General features: G+C 31.6%; 1 protein-coding gene and 1 long non-coding RNA gene across 2 annotated transcripts; one reads left to right on the top strand and one right to left on the bottom strand.

Moving 5' to 3' along the window:
- Nucleotides 1-5,948: 5,948 nt before the first annotated feature.
- Nucleotides 5,949-7,208, bottom strand: LOC105794056 (protein GAST1). Its single transcript, XM_012623045.2, has 4 exons — nt 7,044-7,208; nt 6,701-6,751; nt 6,587-6,620; nt 5,949-6,377 (listed from the first exon to the last, which is right to left on the bottom strand). The coding sequence occupies exons 1-4, from the start codon at nt 7,110-7,112 to the stop codon at nt 6,196-6,198; spliced, it is 336 nt and encodes a 111-aa protein (XP_012478499.1). The 5' UTR covers nt 7,113-7,208; the 3' UTR covers nt 5,949-6,195.
- Nucleotides 7,209-13,758: 6,550 nt separating this feature from the next.
- LOC128042307 (uncharacterized) lies at nt 13,759-14,826 on the top strand. The gene is made up of 2 exons (XR_008197488.1): nt 13,759-13,833; nt 14,624-14,826. It is a non-coding gene; the product is annotated as an uncharacterized LOC128042307 (long non-coding RNA).
- Nucleotides 14,827-15,248: the final 422 nt, after the last annotated feature.

Genomic DNA, 15,248 nt, shown 5'->3' with positions numbered 1-15,248 from the left:
CGAGGATGTGAAGGGTCATTTGTTGAGTAAAGACAAACTCGACAATGAGTTTGGTTTGGATAACAAGTTAGATAGGCAAGCTTTTGTTTTGGTAGCATCAAGGAAGCGATACAAGAGATGTTACTATTGTAAGAAGTTAGGTCATGTCAAGGCAGATTGTTACAAATTGTAAAATAAAAGGGTTGCTGAGAGCAATGAGGAAGATTTAGCTGGTGCTAATTTGACCAATGACAAGAGTGATGATTTCTTATTGGTGTCAACAAGTGAAAGCTCCGAGCTTACATCAGAGTGGATCCTAGATTCGGTGTGTTCTTCTATATGCGTCCCAATAGGAATTGGTACTCCACATACAATTCAATTGAAGGTGGAGTTATGCATATGGGGAATGATTCACCTAGTAAGATAATCGGTATTGGTATTGTTCAGATCAGGATGCACGATGAAACAATTAGGAAACTGTCAGATGTCAGGCATGTGCCTAACTTAAAGAAAAATCTATCTTATTAGGAAATTTGGGTTTGAAAGGTTATATAATTAGCATAGTTAAGCGACATTAAGGTATCCCGTGGGGCTCTCGTTTTGATGAAAGGTAAAAAGGTTGATAGTCTTTATGTTCTGGAAGGATCAACGGTGACTAATAAAACAGGACATCCCTCGTCTATTAAAGAGTCAAAGTCGACTCGTTTGAAGTGTAGACAACTTGGTCATAGGAGTGAAAAAAGTATGACCGTTTCGTATAAGATGAGTTCTCTTTTGGGTGCAAGTTTTGAAAAGATAGGGCATTGCGTTCATGGAAATTAGACCCGAGTCAATTTTGATTTAGCAATGCACAAGTTGAAAACTAGAAGACTTCCAGCTTCAAAGCACAACTTCGACTTAGTTAATATCCTGCATAATTTAAAATAAGCCCGTGGTGGGCTTTGGTAAAGAAGACGTCATGGAAATACGAGTCAATGTGGAGATTTGTGGAGTTATGTCTTGTATTTTTCGGTTTTTCTTCTCTCAGTTAAATTCTGTTTTTAGTTTACCACTTAAACTTTAATTAGTGTAAGTTATTTTAATATTAGTTTTCCACTTAAATTTTGATTAGTGTAGATTATTTTAATATTATTTGACCTACAAATTTAGCCTATAAATAAGTTATTTTCGCCCTAGAAAAATAACCTATTACACATTTAGGTATTAACTTTTACAAGCTTTCAAAGAATTTTGTGCTTACATTTTGAGGGTTTTTATTTCGAGTTTTGGGTTTAGTTTTATCTCCATATTTGTACTATTTGTTTTTTCCATTTTAATGAAATCATTTTACCTGTGGTTTTTTATCCTTTTTGGAGGGGGTTTTTCCACGTAAAATATTTGTGTTATATCTTTTCAATTTTCTTCGTTATTTTTACTTGTTCGTTGCTTAATCGAATTTATCCCATCACAAGTTTATTTCATCATAACTCTCAATTTATAATTGTCTCAATCGAACTAATATTCAATCGATAAATATTAAGTGAAATTAAATGGTTGATATATATATATTTTAAATTTAAAATTTAAGGATGAATTTTGTAGTTTAAAGTTAGTTTGGTGGCATGTGTAGCAATAGCTGAAAAAGCAAGCATTAGCTGTTAAGATAGGGTGGTTGTTGTAGGAATGGCATGGCCGTTCACCACTAGTATTAGCTGCATATGAAAAATTTCTATTCAAAGAATGTTCACTCTCCATTTTTCAAACACTAATTCCTATGTTTTCTGTTTCTTATTTGGAAAATTTTCAGTATCCCATATTTGATTCAAAATATGCAACCAATAAAATGAAAATAAAAAAAAATTGTTGATTATTATTTGAGTAAATTAAAGGGATCGTTATTCAATTATAAAAAAAGTTTTATTTTAAGCACTCAAAATAAAATTTTTGTAATTTAAGCACTTATATTACATAATTCGGTCATTTTGGTTACTCCGTTAAAACACAAGCGGCAAGTTGATGTGGTATTTAAAAGAATCAGTATAATAATAAGTTTAGCCCCAAATTTTATATATTATATCGATCTAGTCATAATTTTAAAAGTTAACCTTCAAAATTTACAAATGTTCTCAATTTGATCCTAATTCTAAAAAAATCAAAGAAATATATAAAATCCATAAAATTTTCAAAAATTGTATAATAATAAATTTAAAAATAAAATAATATATAAAATTTAAAAAGATTTTTAAAAAATAAATTTAAATTTTTGGGCTAAGGAAATTAAGGATGTTTTCGAGATTGGGGCTTAAGGCTCTAGATATGGATGGTAAACCTAGCTTGTACTATCAGAAATATTGGGATATTGTGGACAATGACATCATTTCCTCTTATCTTTTTTTTCTCAACTCCGATGTCCTGCTCAAATAACTCAATAAAACCGTTACAACCCTAATCCCCTAGGGAAACTCTCAAGCCAGTCCAATTGATTTTAGGCCCATTAGCATGTTTAATTTTGCTTACAAAATTATCTTAAAAGTCCTTGTTAATCGCCTCGAAAAAGTTATGCCATCGCTTGTTTCTGAATTCCAACATGCCTTTGTTCAATGACAAGTGGAAAAGACTCTTTTGTTGTTTTCAAAATTGATATGAGTAAAGCCATTGTCAGGTTCAACGTGAAATTTCTTTATTGTTGTCATTAGGAAATGAGGTTGGACCAAAGAAGGATTAATTTAATTCACCAATGTATTTCTACCGTTTCTTATCAGGTTCTCCTCAATGACTCCCTCTCAAGAGGTTTTAACTCTTCCATAGGTCTTTCACCCTATCTCTTTGTCTTTTGCATCAACATCCTCTCTCTTATGCTGCAAAAAGCTTATTGAAATGGATCAATCCCAGGAGTCAAAATCTCGAAGAATGCTCCCTCTATCAATTATCCTCTTATGGACACCATTAAGCCTATTGATTCAGGCATTGTAGTCAGCTCATGTCTCCACCCTCTTGACAATTACTGGAATTAGAGCATCGGACCTTCTTAGTAGAACCCTCTCCATTCGAGGCGGCGAAGATAAAATTATCTGGAATTTTGATTAGAATGGTCTCTTTTCTATCAAGAACGCTTATTCCCATTTGTATCATTCGAATTTTAGTAACCCTTCTCCTCCACGTATGCAAAAAGCTTGAGCTAATTTCTGGAGCCTCAAATTTCCCTATAAGTTAATCATTTTCTTACGGAAAATTTGTCCTAACTACTTTCCTACAAAAGATCTTCTTTCGAGGAGACTTTCTCTGAAAGACAATCTTTGTTCTTTCTGCAAACCTCATAGGGAATTGACCAAGCACCTCTTCCTCAATTGTACTTTTGCTAGGGCTGTTTAGTTTGGATCTCCTCTCACAATACAGTCGGATCAGTTGCAAGTTTCCTCCATCTCCAGCTGGTTACTCCAATGGCTCCATACTAACAATATTTTCAATCACGACTCAAGGAGATTTTACTCTATTTTTTCCTCTATTCTCTGGATTATTTGGAAATTAAGGATTGGAGTCATTTTCAGAATAGCTGATCCCAGTCTTGTGAGTGCACTCATTAGATTTTGTGACCTCCACAAGTTGGTCCTCAGTGCTTTCCCCCTTGATCCAACCCAGGCTCCTCTGCATAGGACCAGAGCTTTTCTTATCACTGGAGATCCTTGTTCGGATTGGACACTCTCTTTAAGCGTTGTCCATGATCTCTAGAACAATATGACTGGTGGAGTTGCAATTGCTCAGGACTCCAGAGCCTCCTAAATCTTATCCATCAAAAAATTTTAATTTGTAAGCAAACTCTAAGCTAGAATGTTATCTTGCACTCAATCCTCTTATCTCTAAGATCTCACAATATTTCTTCTTGTACAAAAAATAGACCACTATTATTCTTGGATGGAAACTCTAACCAACACTTAAGGATGTCGAACATCTCCTCCAACTTGTCACCATCCAACAAATGGGTGATAGCTATTCTAATTTGTTACTTTGAGTCTTGTTGTATCTTAGAAGAAAATATAAAGGACACTTTTTGTTTAGGATATGTGGGTTTTATTTTGAATTGGGATTTTATTTAATTGGGTCAGACATTAAGTTGGTATTTTGAGTCAAATCGGTTTGATAAGCGATTGACTTAAGTGACAAAATCAAATTCATAATAAAAGAAAATCACCGAAACTACAAAAATTGACATCGATTAAATTGATGGAGCCAGATTTTTCAATTTAAACTGATTACCTTTCCCTAATCTCTTCTCATCTATCTATGACTTCTTTTTCATTTACTATTCTAGTTTTTATTTTGTAACTTGAAACAGTACCATTCTAAAATTGTGAAAAATAAAATATAATGTCAGAATGATATCATCATTCCATAATTTGAAAATTGTATAGAAATTCAAATATATATAAACACTTCAAAATTTTTAAAATTAAACTTCAATATGTATAAAACCCTAACCTAAAAGACCAGAATAAAAAGGGCTTTGGACCCAAAAGACTTGTATATGATAAAACCAAAAACTTTCAACCCGAATTTAATATTAAAAATACAATTAAATATTTTCATAAAAGTTTTAATTGTTAATTTATTCAAAATATTTTTGAAAAAGTTTTTAGTTTGCGGGGATTGCAACAAGAGAATATATCAAACCGTTTTGTAAAGAAAGTGATGCAGAGAAATAGTTTGGATCAACAATCCTACTCTGCAGGGATTAGTTTAATAAATGATTTTATTCAACAATTATTCTAGAACACGTATGAACTTAAGCCTAATCTATCCTTACCCCCAATAATAAATTCAATTGTTATGATCATTCACCCAAAATTCTTACTTACAAACAAAATAACTCTCCAATAAAATAACCAATACAAAAGACAAAAAAAACTTGATTGAAAGCTCTCCTAAAAGTAGATTCAATATGTGTGACAATTGAACTTATTTATAGATCTTGATCGACTGCGTCAAGGAATTTAAAAATATGCCATTTCCCTTCAAAATTCAATCAGAAGATAAGAACAAGTCTTTCAACATAACTCATTTTCTTTGTAGCACAAATCAACAATCATTTGTTATCCAAATGCATTTTAAGAAATGTGCAAGTCACAGATTGTGGAAGAAGATGACAACAATAAAATTTGAACCTTGGACTTTGAGGTTTAACCACAACTCCGTTGTTGGGACCTTTATTTTAATATTTTTGGGGCTAAACAACAAAATAATCACTCAATTATGAGAGTATTTTTTTTAACTTCTCAACTATAATTTTTTTATTTAGTTACTAACGTTTTTCAAAAGGATTTGTTGGTCACTTTGTTGTTAAATTGTTAAAGGAAGGCTGATGTGGTATTTTTATTGACACAATAATAAATTTAGCCTTTAGTTATTTACACATTCTTTCTATTTGGTCTTAATTCTAAAAAATTTAATAAATTTAACCCTTAATATTTGCACATTCTAACAATTAAAATTTTGATTATAAAAATAAAAATATTAAAAACCATTTTTGATAAAAATCTAAAATTTTATAAAACTACATAAAATTAGAAAATTACAAAATATAAAAAATATTTTTAAAATTTTAATTGTTTACAGGAGGGATTGTAGCTCTTACATAGATTCATAATTTAACTCTACTTTTGTTTAGACGATTAAATCATTAGTGAAATTACTGAATATTTAATGCTAAAAATTTATTTCAATGCTTTTTAAAGTAATTAAGAACAAAATGCTAAAAAAACAATCAAATTTCAAGAGACATTAATGATTGAATAAAAAGAAATTATAGTGGAGTGGTAAAATAGAAAAACATTGGTAACTAAAATAACTGTCTGTGTAAATTACCCAATTTAAAAAAATTAAAATTTTTAATAAATTGCCTGTAATTACACATATTTATACAATAAACATATATCAAACACAAACCCATAAAATAACCCAAATTTCTCATAAAATGAAATGATATCACTGAAAAATGAATAGAGAAATCTAGTTTACTAATTCATTTTCATATTAGTTGAGTTACAAAAAGTAACCATAACACTTCCCATCATTTAGATACCTTACCCAAATACCCAAATTTAAATGCAAAGCACATACTTCCTTTAAAAGGAAATACTAGTACAATTTACCATCATTTAGGGAAAAAAGAAGAAGATCAATGGCCTATAATTGGATAATTCAGCACTTTAACTAGAGAAAAACATAGATATAGTTAGGAATCTAAGGGCATTTGGGGCCTCCTCTCTTGGTCTTCCAATTGTTGTAGCAAGGGCAAGATTGTTTGTTGCCGTAAGTGCCTGGAGGCACACACAAGCACTTGGCACAACACTTTTGGCAGAAGAACATGCATGGTTTCTTGTATGCTGTAGCTGAGCATCTCTGTGTGCATCTTGGACCACACTCTGCGTTGTTGTATAGACGAAGATATATTATTGTGTACGGGTGAGAAAGGGTCCAAAACCATGTGCAAGTATGTAAGAAGGATCCGTTGTTGGAAATTATCTATCTTGTTTGGATTTTAGTGGCGGAGAAATTTAATGATATTCGATAACATTTGCAACTCTTTTGAAACTTATACCAAATTAGATAATTAGAACTGTTTTTAACTCACCTTGAGGACGAAGGCTCCCTTGGGTGGCACCATACTGCATTTTACATTGCAAAACCAATTAATACAAAAGGTTAAAGACAAAACAAAGTTTGAGGTTTGATAAGTTTTCAGTACCATTCCATTTCCATGGTTGCCTTGTCTTTGTTTTTGAGAAGGGCTTGATGCCTAAGCAAAAATAGAGATGCCAAAAAATCAAACCATAGCTTAAAATGGAAGTACAATTTTGGCAAATATTTGTCTATTGCATAAAATTTATGGGTGTTTACTTTTGTTAGTACTAATAAGAAAATTATTATACCATATACAGATATTATTATTAAAACAAAAGTGAAGTGATTTAAGACTAAATTATGAAATTATAATAAGTTTAATTTATATATGTCAAACAGATTGTGTGCCAATTTCTCATATAGTAAGAGGATTAAAATGAAAAAAGAGGCGAGTAATAGTAGCATACCTGGATTTCTCCAAGTAAAGCAAGTACTAAGAGAAAACATAACATAACAATGACAAGTGATTTAGCCATTTGAAGATGATGAAAGCTATGAAAATGGGGAAAGAAAAAAACGGTTAAAAGAAGAAGAAGAAGAGAGATTGATGATTAGAAAAGTAGGGAAGGTGAGGGTATTTATAGGATGGTACCATGCTTGCTTGCTACTTGTTACTTGCCTTTTTCCACTAAATTCATTTCATATGGATCACACAGTTTCCACCCTCCAAATAAAAAAATTGGTTTAATAATAATAATACAAAGTTTGAGGTTATGATCCTGCACAATGGTTAATTCACTGTATGAATTTAATTGTCAAGTTCAAGAATTAAAATAGATTGAATTATTATATTTAGAGTAAAAAATTATATTATACCTTAATTATATTATATATACTAAGTTATAGTACACCTCTCATGTATGTGGCAAAATATTATGTAAAATATATATTAAAATTAAATGAGGTTTTAATTGAAATGATGAAGTCGAGGTTTTAGGATGTTGGTCAATGTTTCTGGAATTGGGTCGATGGTCAAACCATTCTAACTATCAATTCTCGGATTGGCTAGTTCAAATCAAATAAATTATTAAAAAATATAAAATCATGTTCAGCCATTTGTTTTTTAGCCTAGTTTAACAAGTTCGTAGGTCAATAGGGTTTTTTGCCCTCTCTTTAGATCATACCTCGACCAATATGTAGTTCAATTGGTCCAATTGGTAATCCTACTTGATTCTGAAACTAATGGTGGTGCCTTAGGTTCAAAACCCTTAGTCATCATTTATGGATTTATTTTGAGTTTTAAACAGAGTGATTTTTTTAATAATTTTTCAACAAAATTAATATTTGATTGATTAGTGACATTAACAAAATCAATAGCTTAAATAGTGTATAAATCAATTCGAACTATGTAAGCCTAAATAATGTTTTACATGATCGATTGAGTTCAAATATTTTCTCATATTTTATGGTAAGTCGACTTAAACACTTGTATATTTGTTAATATGAGATTGGATCTTATCTCTATGGGTCTGCAATCATCAAAGAGAGTGAAAAATAGAAATAAAATAAGAAGTCGTCATTTTTCATTATGATGCATAAAGTTAATCATTCTAAATTAGAACGAGAGAGATTCTATAGTAATTGAAATTATTCAAATTTTTAAAATTTCATTTACTCCTCTCATTTAATAAACAAAAGAATTTTTGTTAAAATTTTAAAATTTCCTTCCACGCATACGTATGGAATATATATATTTTCTATCATTCTAATTTTCTTTAAAAGTTTTAATATTCAATAATTATGTTAGAATGGAAGTAGGAAAAGAAAACATCTCCCAACACTAAAAATTTCCATTCTCAAGACATTTGACATTAAAACTTTAGTTAAAATTAGCTGCGCCAGTTTAGCATTCTTTTTAAAAGTATTTTGGGACAAAAAACATTTTTGAAATAAAATATTATTAAATAAAATACTTTTGAGACAAAAAATATTTTGTAAAAGTATTTTTATTTTTGCCAACAGCAAAAACAAAAATTTTAATTTTTTCTCAAAAATGTTTTTTAAGCTAAAAGTGCTTCTAAAAAACAAGGTTAAACTTGTTCTTAATCTATTCAATTTACGGTAAAAGGAAAGGAGGATAGGAGAGGCCCAGCAGCATGTGGCGAAACACATGCACATCTCCGTCTGATTTGGACCCCTCCACATGCTTTAACCGACAGCAACGCGAAGCATGAGAAACAGGACAGTGGACACCAGAGCATGAACCACAGTCTCTCATTTTCCTCAAAACTCATGCCCCAATTTATCTTACCTTCACTGAAACAAAACGCTTTTAGATGTTGATATTCAACCTACCATTTCATGCCCATGTTCTCCTCCTTGCTACTTGCTGCCAATGTCTACCACTCTTAATAGTCATTATTTTCAAATGTAACAACTTTACCAACAGTAGCAAATACGTAATGCAACTCATTCGACTTCAGAAAAAAGCTCAGGCTAGAATTTCCGGTGGGAGGGAGTATTCCACTTGAAGTTAAGAAGGTCCAAAGCATTCATCAGTAAACAAGCAATTTCAGTGGTCGGTTCATCAATCATCATATCATAGTCATGATTATTTTCTTGAATAATTTCTTAGTTTAGCAAAATATATTTCTGTCCATAATTCACATACCAGCGCTATTATTACTGAAGGAGACAACCTCTTTTTTCATGACTTTGAAGTAAATGGCTAATAATTACATCATTTAAAACATGAAGGACTCAAATTTAAAATGCAGGCGACAAAAAATGCAGAGATATAAATGTTTGCACTCGACAAAACATAAATGAAAAGGTCCAAATGAGACATGACATTCGCTTCTAAAAGTTGTGTAGCTTTGAAAAGTAAATAAAATATTGTGAAATTTTGGGCAACTATAGTAAGAAAATATAAGACAGGAAGGAGAAATATAAGACATAGAAATGACAGGATAGTTTTTCTTTATTTGAATTTTATAAGTTTGTAGGACTTCAAACATCAAGACATTTGTCAATAACCCAAGGAGTAAGAGGTTAAAAATCTCTATGTTGGCATCAGGATCAGAGTTTAATCGTGCGTAACTTATCTGCTTTAAAAGCTGTTATCTACTTTACAATTTTTTTTTGGAAATTTTGGAAGTTGCATGGATATCCATCCACTTTATTATAAGATTTACAATTACACCTTTGTCGTATCACTCTTAAAGAGAGAATATGGTGAGACTTGCGTTCTCTAGGAATTTAGCCTTACCTCGCATCACTACATCACATAAGGTGAGCTCATGCAATTCCCAAAGGAAATATATGGAGAAAAGCTTTTACTAGCACTCGTCAATCCATCATTTTCCTAGGCTTTACGTCGTTTTGTTTAGTCTTTACATTGACTCCAACAATGCTCCTATCTAACAACTCACTGCTCTGCCCTTTACATTTATGGAGTAGATTGCTTGATTGTTGAAACACAAGCCTATTTGACCTCCCCTATAAATATCCTTTTTCCAAAGATCAAGGGACAAAACATGAGAAAAATGAGATAAACGATATGACTTTCAATATGCTCAAATACAACCTTTAAACCATTATTCCTAGTGGCTCTTTGCACCACTTACAATATGAACCACCACCATTGTCTACCTCAGCATGCACCTAGTGTAACTTAATTGTTATAGCAATCAACATCGTTTATAAGAACCAAACAAAAAGCTGCCTTTATTCTCTAAAAGCTATTATCATTGAGACCAAGAAGACCAAACCATACATTATCAACACCAAGGTGGATTCGAAAATTGAGATCAGAATGATGTTGTAAAAGTTTACCATCCCTCATTTTTACAATTTTAATGATGGAATGATGATCATGTTTTTCCACTTCCTTTCACCACCTTAGCAAATCATCAAAATGAACGATATTGGCAAGAATCAAGAATGGAAGACGATTCTCAATCTATTATCTAATAATATAAGGAGTTGCAAACTCAAAATGAGTTGGCTCAACCCTGGGAGTGTGCCCAAGAAGGTGCTTAGAGGGACAAGGAGCAACTAAGAAAGGAAGAAGAAGAAGAATATTCTCGGAGCCAAAGATGGTTCTGTTGGATCCGGTGCTCTAAGTGTAGTAATTTTGTCTATGTAAACTTTTACTTTTTTCGAATAGATTGGTTAATAAGATTATTAATGAATTACATTAATATCCTTTGTATATTGTACTCACGTGAATTTTGCATGTAAAGCAAAATAGAAGCAAATATTAGCTCTCTGATCGTCAAATGTTTAACTAATACTAAGCACTATTACGTGGTCAAATTGCAATATGGAAAGACAACTTATATTAGTAGACGAACCTAAACATGTTCTTAGTCTAATCAGAAATAAGCAAATCGAATGAAAAACTAATATGTCATCTATCAAGTCCAATTAGGAAGATGTCTTGTCTTAGGCATTGGAGTTGATGACTCCAAGAAGATAGAGACATAAATTGTTGGAAAAAAATATGGTTCGAAAATAGTTTTCTTGCACAGCGAAAAATAAAAAATTTGAAAACCGACCTGGTTTGTGATATTTTTAGCAATAAATCCTAGACCGAAATTCAGATAGACGGATCATTGTTGTTCTTAGCTTTCAACCAAACAATCTTCTTCTTTATTCTTGTACCATGGATTGCTTTGAGTGTAGGCTCGAATGATTTGAATCAAACATAGAACTAGAAATAGTTTTCTTTTCTTTGGGGTGAAAATAAAAATTCTCTTCCCAAATAGAAACCAACAGAATCATTATTCCGAAAAATATATTTAATTCTTAGAGAATAAAAGTCTCTTTATTTTCGGGCAGAATAACGATATCTGAAAGTTATAACAATAGCTCTATCGGTACCATCTATTTATAGGGAGAGAAGGTAGAACCCTTGTTGAATTGTAGAAGTTTATTTCAACTAGAAAAATGAAATCCTAGTTCAACTAGGATGTAGGGGGCGACAACCCTAGTTAATGATGCTATGGTTTGCCATCCCCCTTGTTATATAAGTGGCCTTTGGGCCTCTTCCATATCAAGTCCAATTACAAATACTTTCTTAACTTTTAACCTAATATTTTATAATTTGATCCAACCCAATATTTGTTTTTCTATTTCCCAAAAAATAAACTTTAATATATTTTATTTTATCAACTCAATTTTAATTTTGTTAAAATCATGATGACTTTACCATAAAAGAATTTATGAGAAAATATATTTAATATTTCGCATTCAACAGTTCATTATGACCAAATGATTTATTTCCATTTTCAAACTTCATTTAATTCAAAAATATAAATTCATTTTTCAGTCATTTTCAATGTTCAATTTTCATTTTCATTTTGGAGAAAACCACATTCATTTCCAAATGATTTAATTTCTTCATTTGTATTTTCATTTTGGAGAAAACCTAAATCATTTCCAAATATTTCCTATTTCTCCATTTCATCATTTCTGCTTATTTGATTCAACATGCAATTCATTTTGGTTTCAACGAGCTAGTAGAGGGACCAATTGGACATATGTGATTAGGACTCAAATGATTTATAATTAAGTTTCAACTTTTTGCTTATTAATTGTAAACTCATTTAGTCACAAAGTCATTCCATTATAGTATCATGACTGAGCCTCCCTAATGACATACCATTACAAAAGCAACTCGATTAGTACTCATCCAATGACCTTTTCATAAATGTGTTACCCTCATAGGATATCCTTAATCTCTTTGGGAGAAATCTGCTCTCCCAATATGATTTTATTTTATCTCATGGTAACCATTATATTTTCCTTCATGAATAGTCAATTACTACCAAATAGTAATTAAGTCATTCATCACAAAGACGAATGACCCATGACCACATTTACTTTTCATCTATCATGTAACGTCAATAAGAGGATATCATTTACCCATGTATCGAGTTAATAATTCCACTATTGTGAATGACGCTACATACTGTAGAAGTTGTATACCCAACGCACCAGCTTTCGGTTCCTTATCTATTTGAACTCAGGCTTTTAGTTACATCAAAGTGTACGAGTCACACATACATTGTTTATCATCCACTCAAGATTTAGGTATGTCACACTATGAATGTCACAAGTGAATAAATCCATAAAAGTATTCATGATCTATTCTTCTTGGGTCTAATCCGATGCACTGTTAGTCCAGTTAGTCACATCTATGTCTCTATCTTCTGGGAGTCATCCACTCTGATGCCTAAGACAAAATGTAATGGCCCAAATTTGAGGTTATCGGAACAGTGGTTTCGGGACCACAAATCCGATGAGAAAAATTTTATTTTTCTTATATTTTTATGGTCTACAATTTCACAAAATGATTTCGTGAAAATTTCGTTCGAAAATTTCGACGTTTGGGCACTCAATTTAGTCAAAAGGACTAAATTGTAAAAAGTGCAAAAGTTGAGTTCTACATGTTAGAGGTGTCCAATTGTTATGAAACTTTAAATTGGAGGTCCTTATATGGTAATTATACCATTGGTAACTTGGTAGACAAAAATGGACATGAGATAAGTGAAATAGAAAATTTTTAAGTTAGGGCAATTTGGTAATCTAGTAATTAAAATGAATTAAAAGGGAAAAGATGGCAAATTATGCTCATCTTCTTCATTAGGACGAAATCAGCAAGGGGAAGCCATAGTTAGGGTTTTCAAGCTTCCAAGCTCCATAGTAAGTGATCCCAAGCCCGCTTTTAATGTTCTTTACGTTTTGAGATCCCTAGCTTAATTTAGCTTATTCTAGCAATAATTTAACCTAGGGTTTATATTTGGAAAAATACCCATAGGTGAAAAGTGTTTATTTTGATGTTTTATGATAGAATATGAAGCTAGAAATTATGTTAAACAATTTTGCTAAGCGATTTTAAGTGAAAACGAGTAAAACGACATAATCGGTAAAAATACCTAATGTTCATAAGTACATGTTAGAGTGGGAATTTGATGTTGCCATAGAAGGAAAAATGTTCAGAATGTTATAAAACATAAGAATAAGAGATGAAGTTTAATTTCCGAGCCTTGGGGCAAAATGTAATTATGTAAACGTTTAGGGGCAAAATTGTAATTTTGAAAAGTTAGAGTCGAGGGCTGTTTTGATGAATGTGATTATTAAATAAGTTAAATTTACTATTTTAGATCAAGAAGTACTGAAACTCGAGGTTAGACAAAGGGAAGAATAAAGTTGAAGACTAAGTTGGTGAATTTGGCTATAATTGGTACCGAGGTAAGTTTACGGTAAATAAATGCAATATTTCAATATTTATTATTAATGCTGTTAATTTCCAGCAATTATGAATTTATTTTATGAATTTATTTGATGATGATCCAAGCATGAAATGATAGAGAATTAAAATTTAAAAGTCCCGTTGATACATAAGGATGGTAATCGGATACGAATGTCATGACATTTGGGTAAAGAGATCCCATGTAAGACCATGTCCGGACATGGCATTGGCATCCTTAAGATCATGAGAGGTCCCATGTAAGACCATGTCGGGACATGGCGTTATACCAGATGAGAGGTCCCATGTAAGACCATGTCCGGGTCATGGCATTGGCACGAGATGAGAGGTCCCTATAAGACCATGTCAGGACATGGCATGGGCACTAACATGAGAACATCCATGTAAGACCATGTGCAGGACATGGCTTTGGCATGTTATTATCAAAAGAGACCGAGTATCCTTATTATTCCAATGTAGCTCAACGGGCTTGTAAACGAATCATGTTCATGAAAGTTCGGTTTAAAGCATAAATGGCAAGCTCGGTAAGTTGTAAGACTTAAGAACTTATTATACTATCAATTGATGTTCAACGATGCAGCAAGAGTTGAGTAAGTTATGTACACAAGTATTCTAAGTAAACAAGCAAGAGAACTAGTATGAGATTAACTAAAGAGTAAACTAGAGATATAGACATTTGAGTTTAATTATTTAAGTTAAATATTGTTATTTATTTGCTAGTAAACTTACTAAGCTTTATGCTTACTTCTTTTATTTCTCTTTCTCTTATAGTATTGCAAAGCTACTTCAAGGATCCTAAAGAAGTCGGAGATCGTCCACACTATCAACCACAACTGCTCGGTATTTTATATCGAATCACGTTTGAGTTATGGCATGTATAGGGATTTAGTTATTTTGTATGTTTGTGATTATGATTTTGCTAAAGAATGGTGTGTAAGTATTTGATGATGTATGGTTATTAAAATGGTTAAGTATGGAAGTGTTTGTTGTTATAAAAGTTTAGGTGATAAACTATGAATGGAAATCATAAAAGGGTAAAATTTTGCAAAGAAACAGAATTCAGACAGCACTGTGACGTGACTTTGAAAAATCACCTAGGATGGTATAAAATGAATTAGAGGATGAATGATATATGGAATTAAAGCTTGTTGAGTCTATTTTCATGGAAAAATAACAGTGTAGCAAAAGAAAATTTATATTTTAAGATATGTGAATTTTAGTAAGATAGGGTCAGAACTGTTTTTGGAGTCCCCTGTTCTGAGTTTAGAAAATAATTACAAATTGTAAAAAAATGGTTATGAGTTGAAATTTACATGCTTAGATTCCTTAATGAGTCTATTTTCTGTAGGAACAAGTGGGAATAGCATATGAAAATCCTATAACGAGAAAAGTTATT

Source organism: Gossypium raimondii, chromosome 7 (genome assembly GCF_025698545.1).
Source record: "Gossypium raimondii isolate GPD5lz chromosome 7, ASM2569854v1, whole genome shotgun sequence".
Taxonomy (NCBI): domain Eukaryota; kingdom Viridiplantae; phylum Streptophyta; class Magnoliopsida; order Malvales; family Malvaceae; genus Gossypium; species Gossypium raimondii.
The sequence above is the reverse complement of the archived record's forward strand: the minus strand, read 5'-3'. Positions and strand labels throughout refer to the sequence as shown.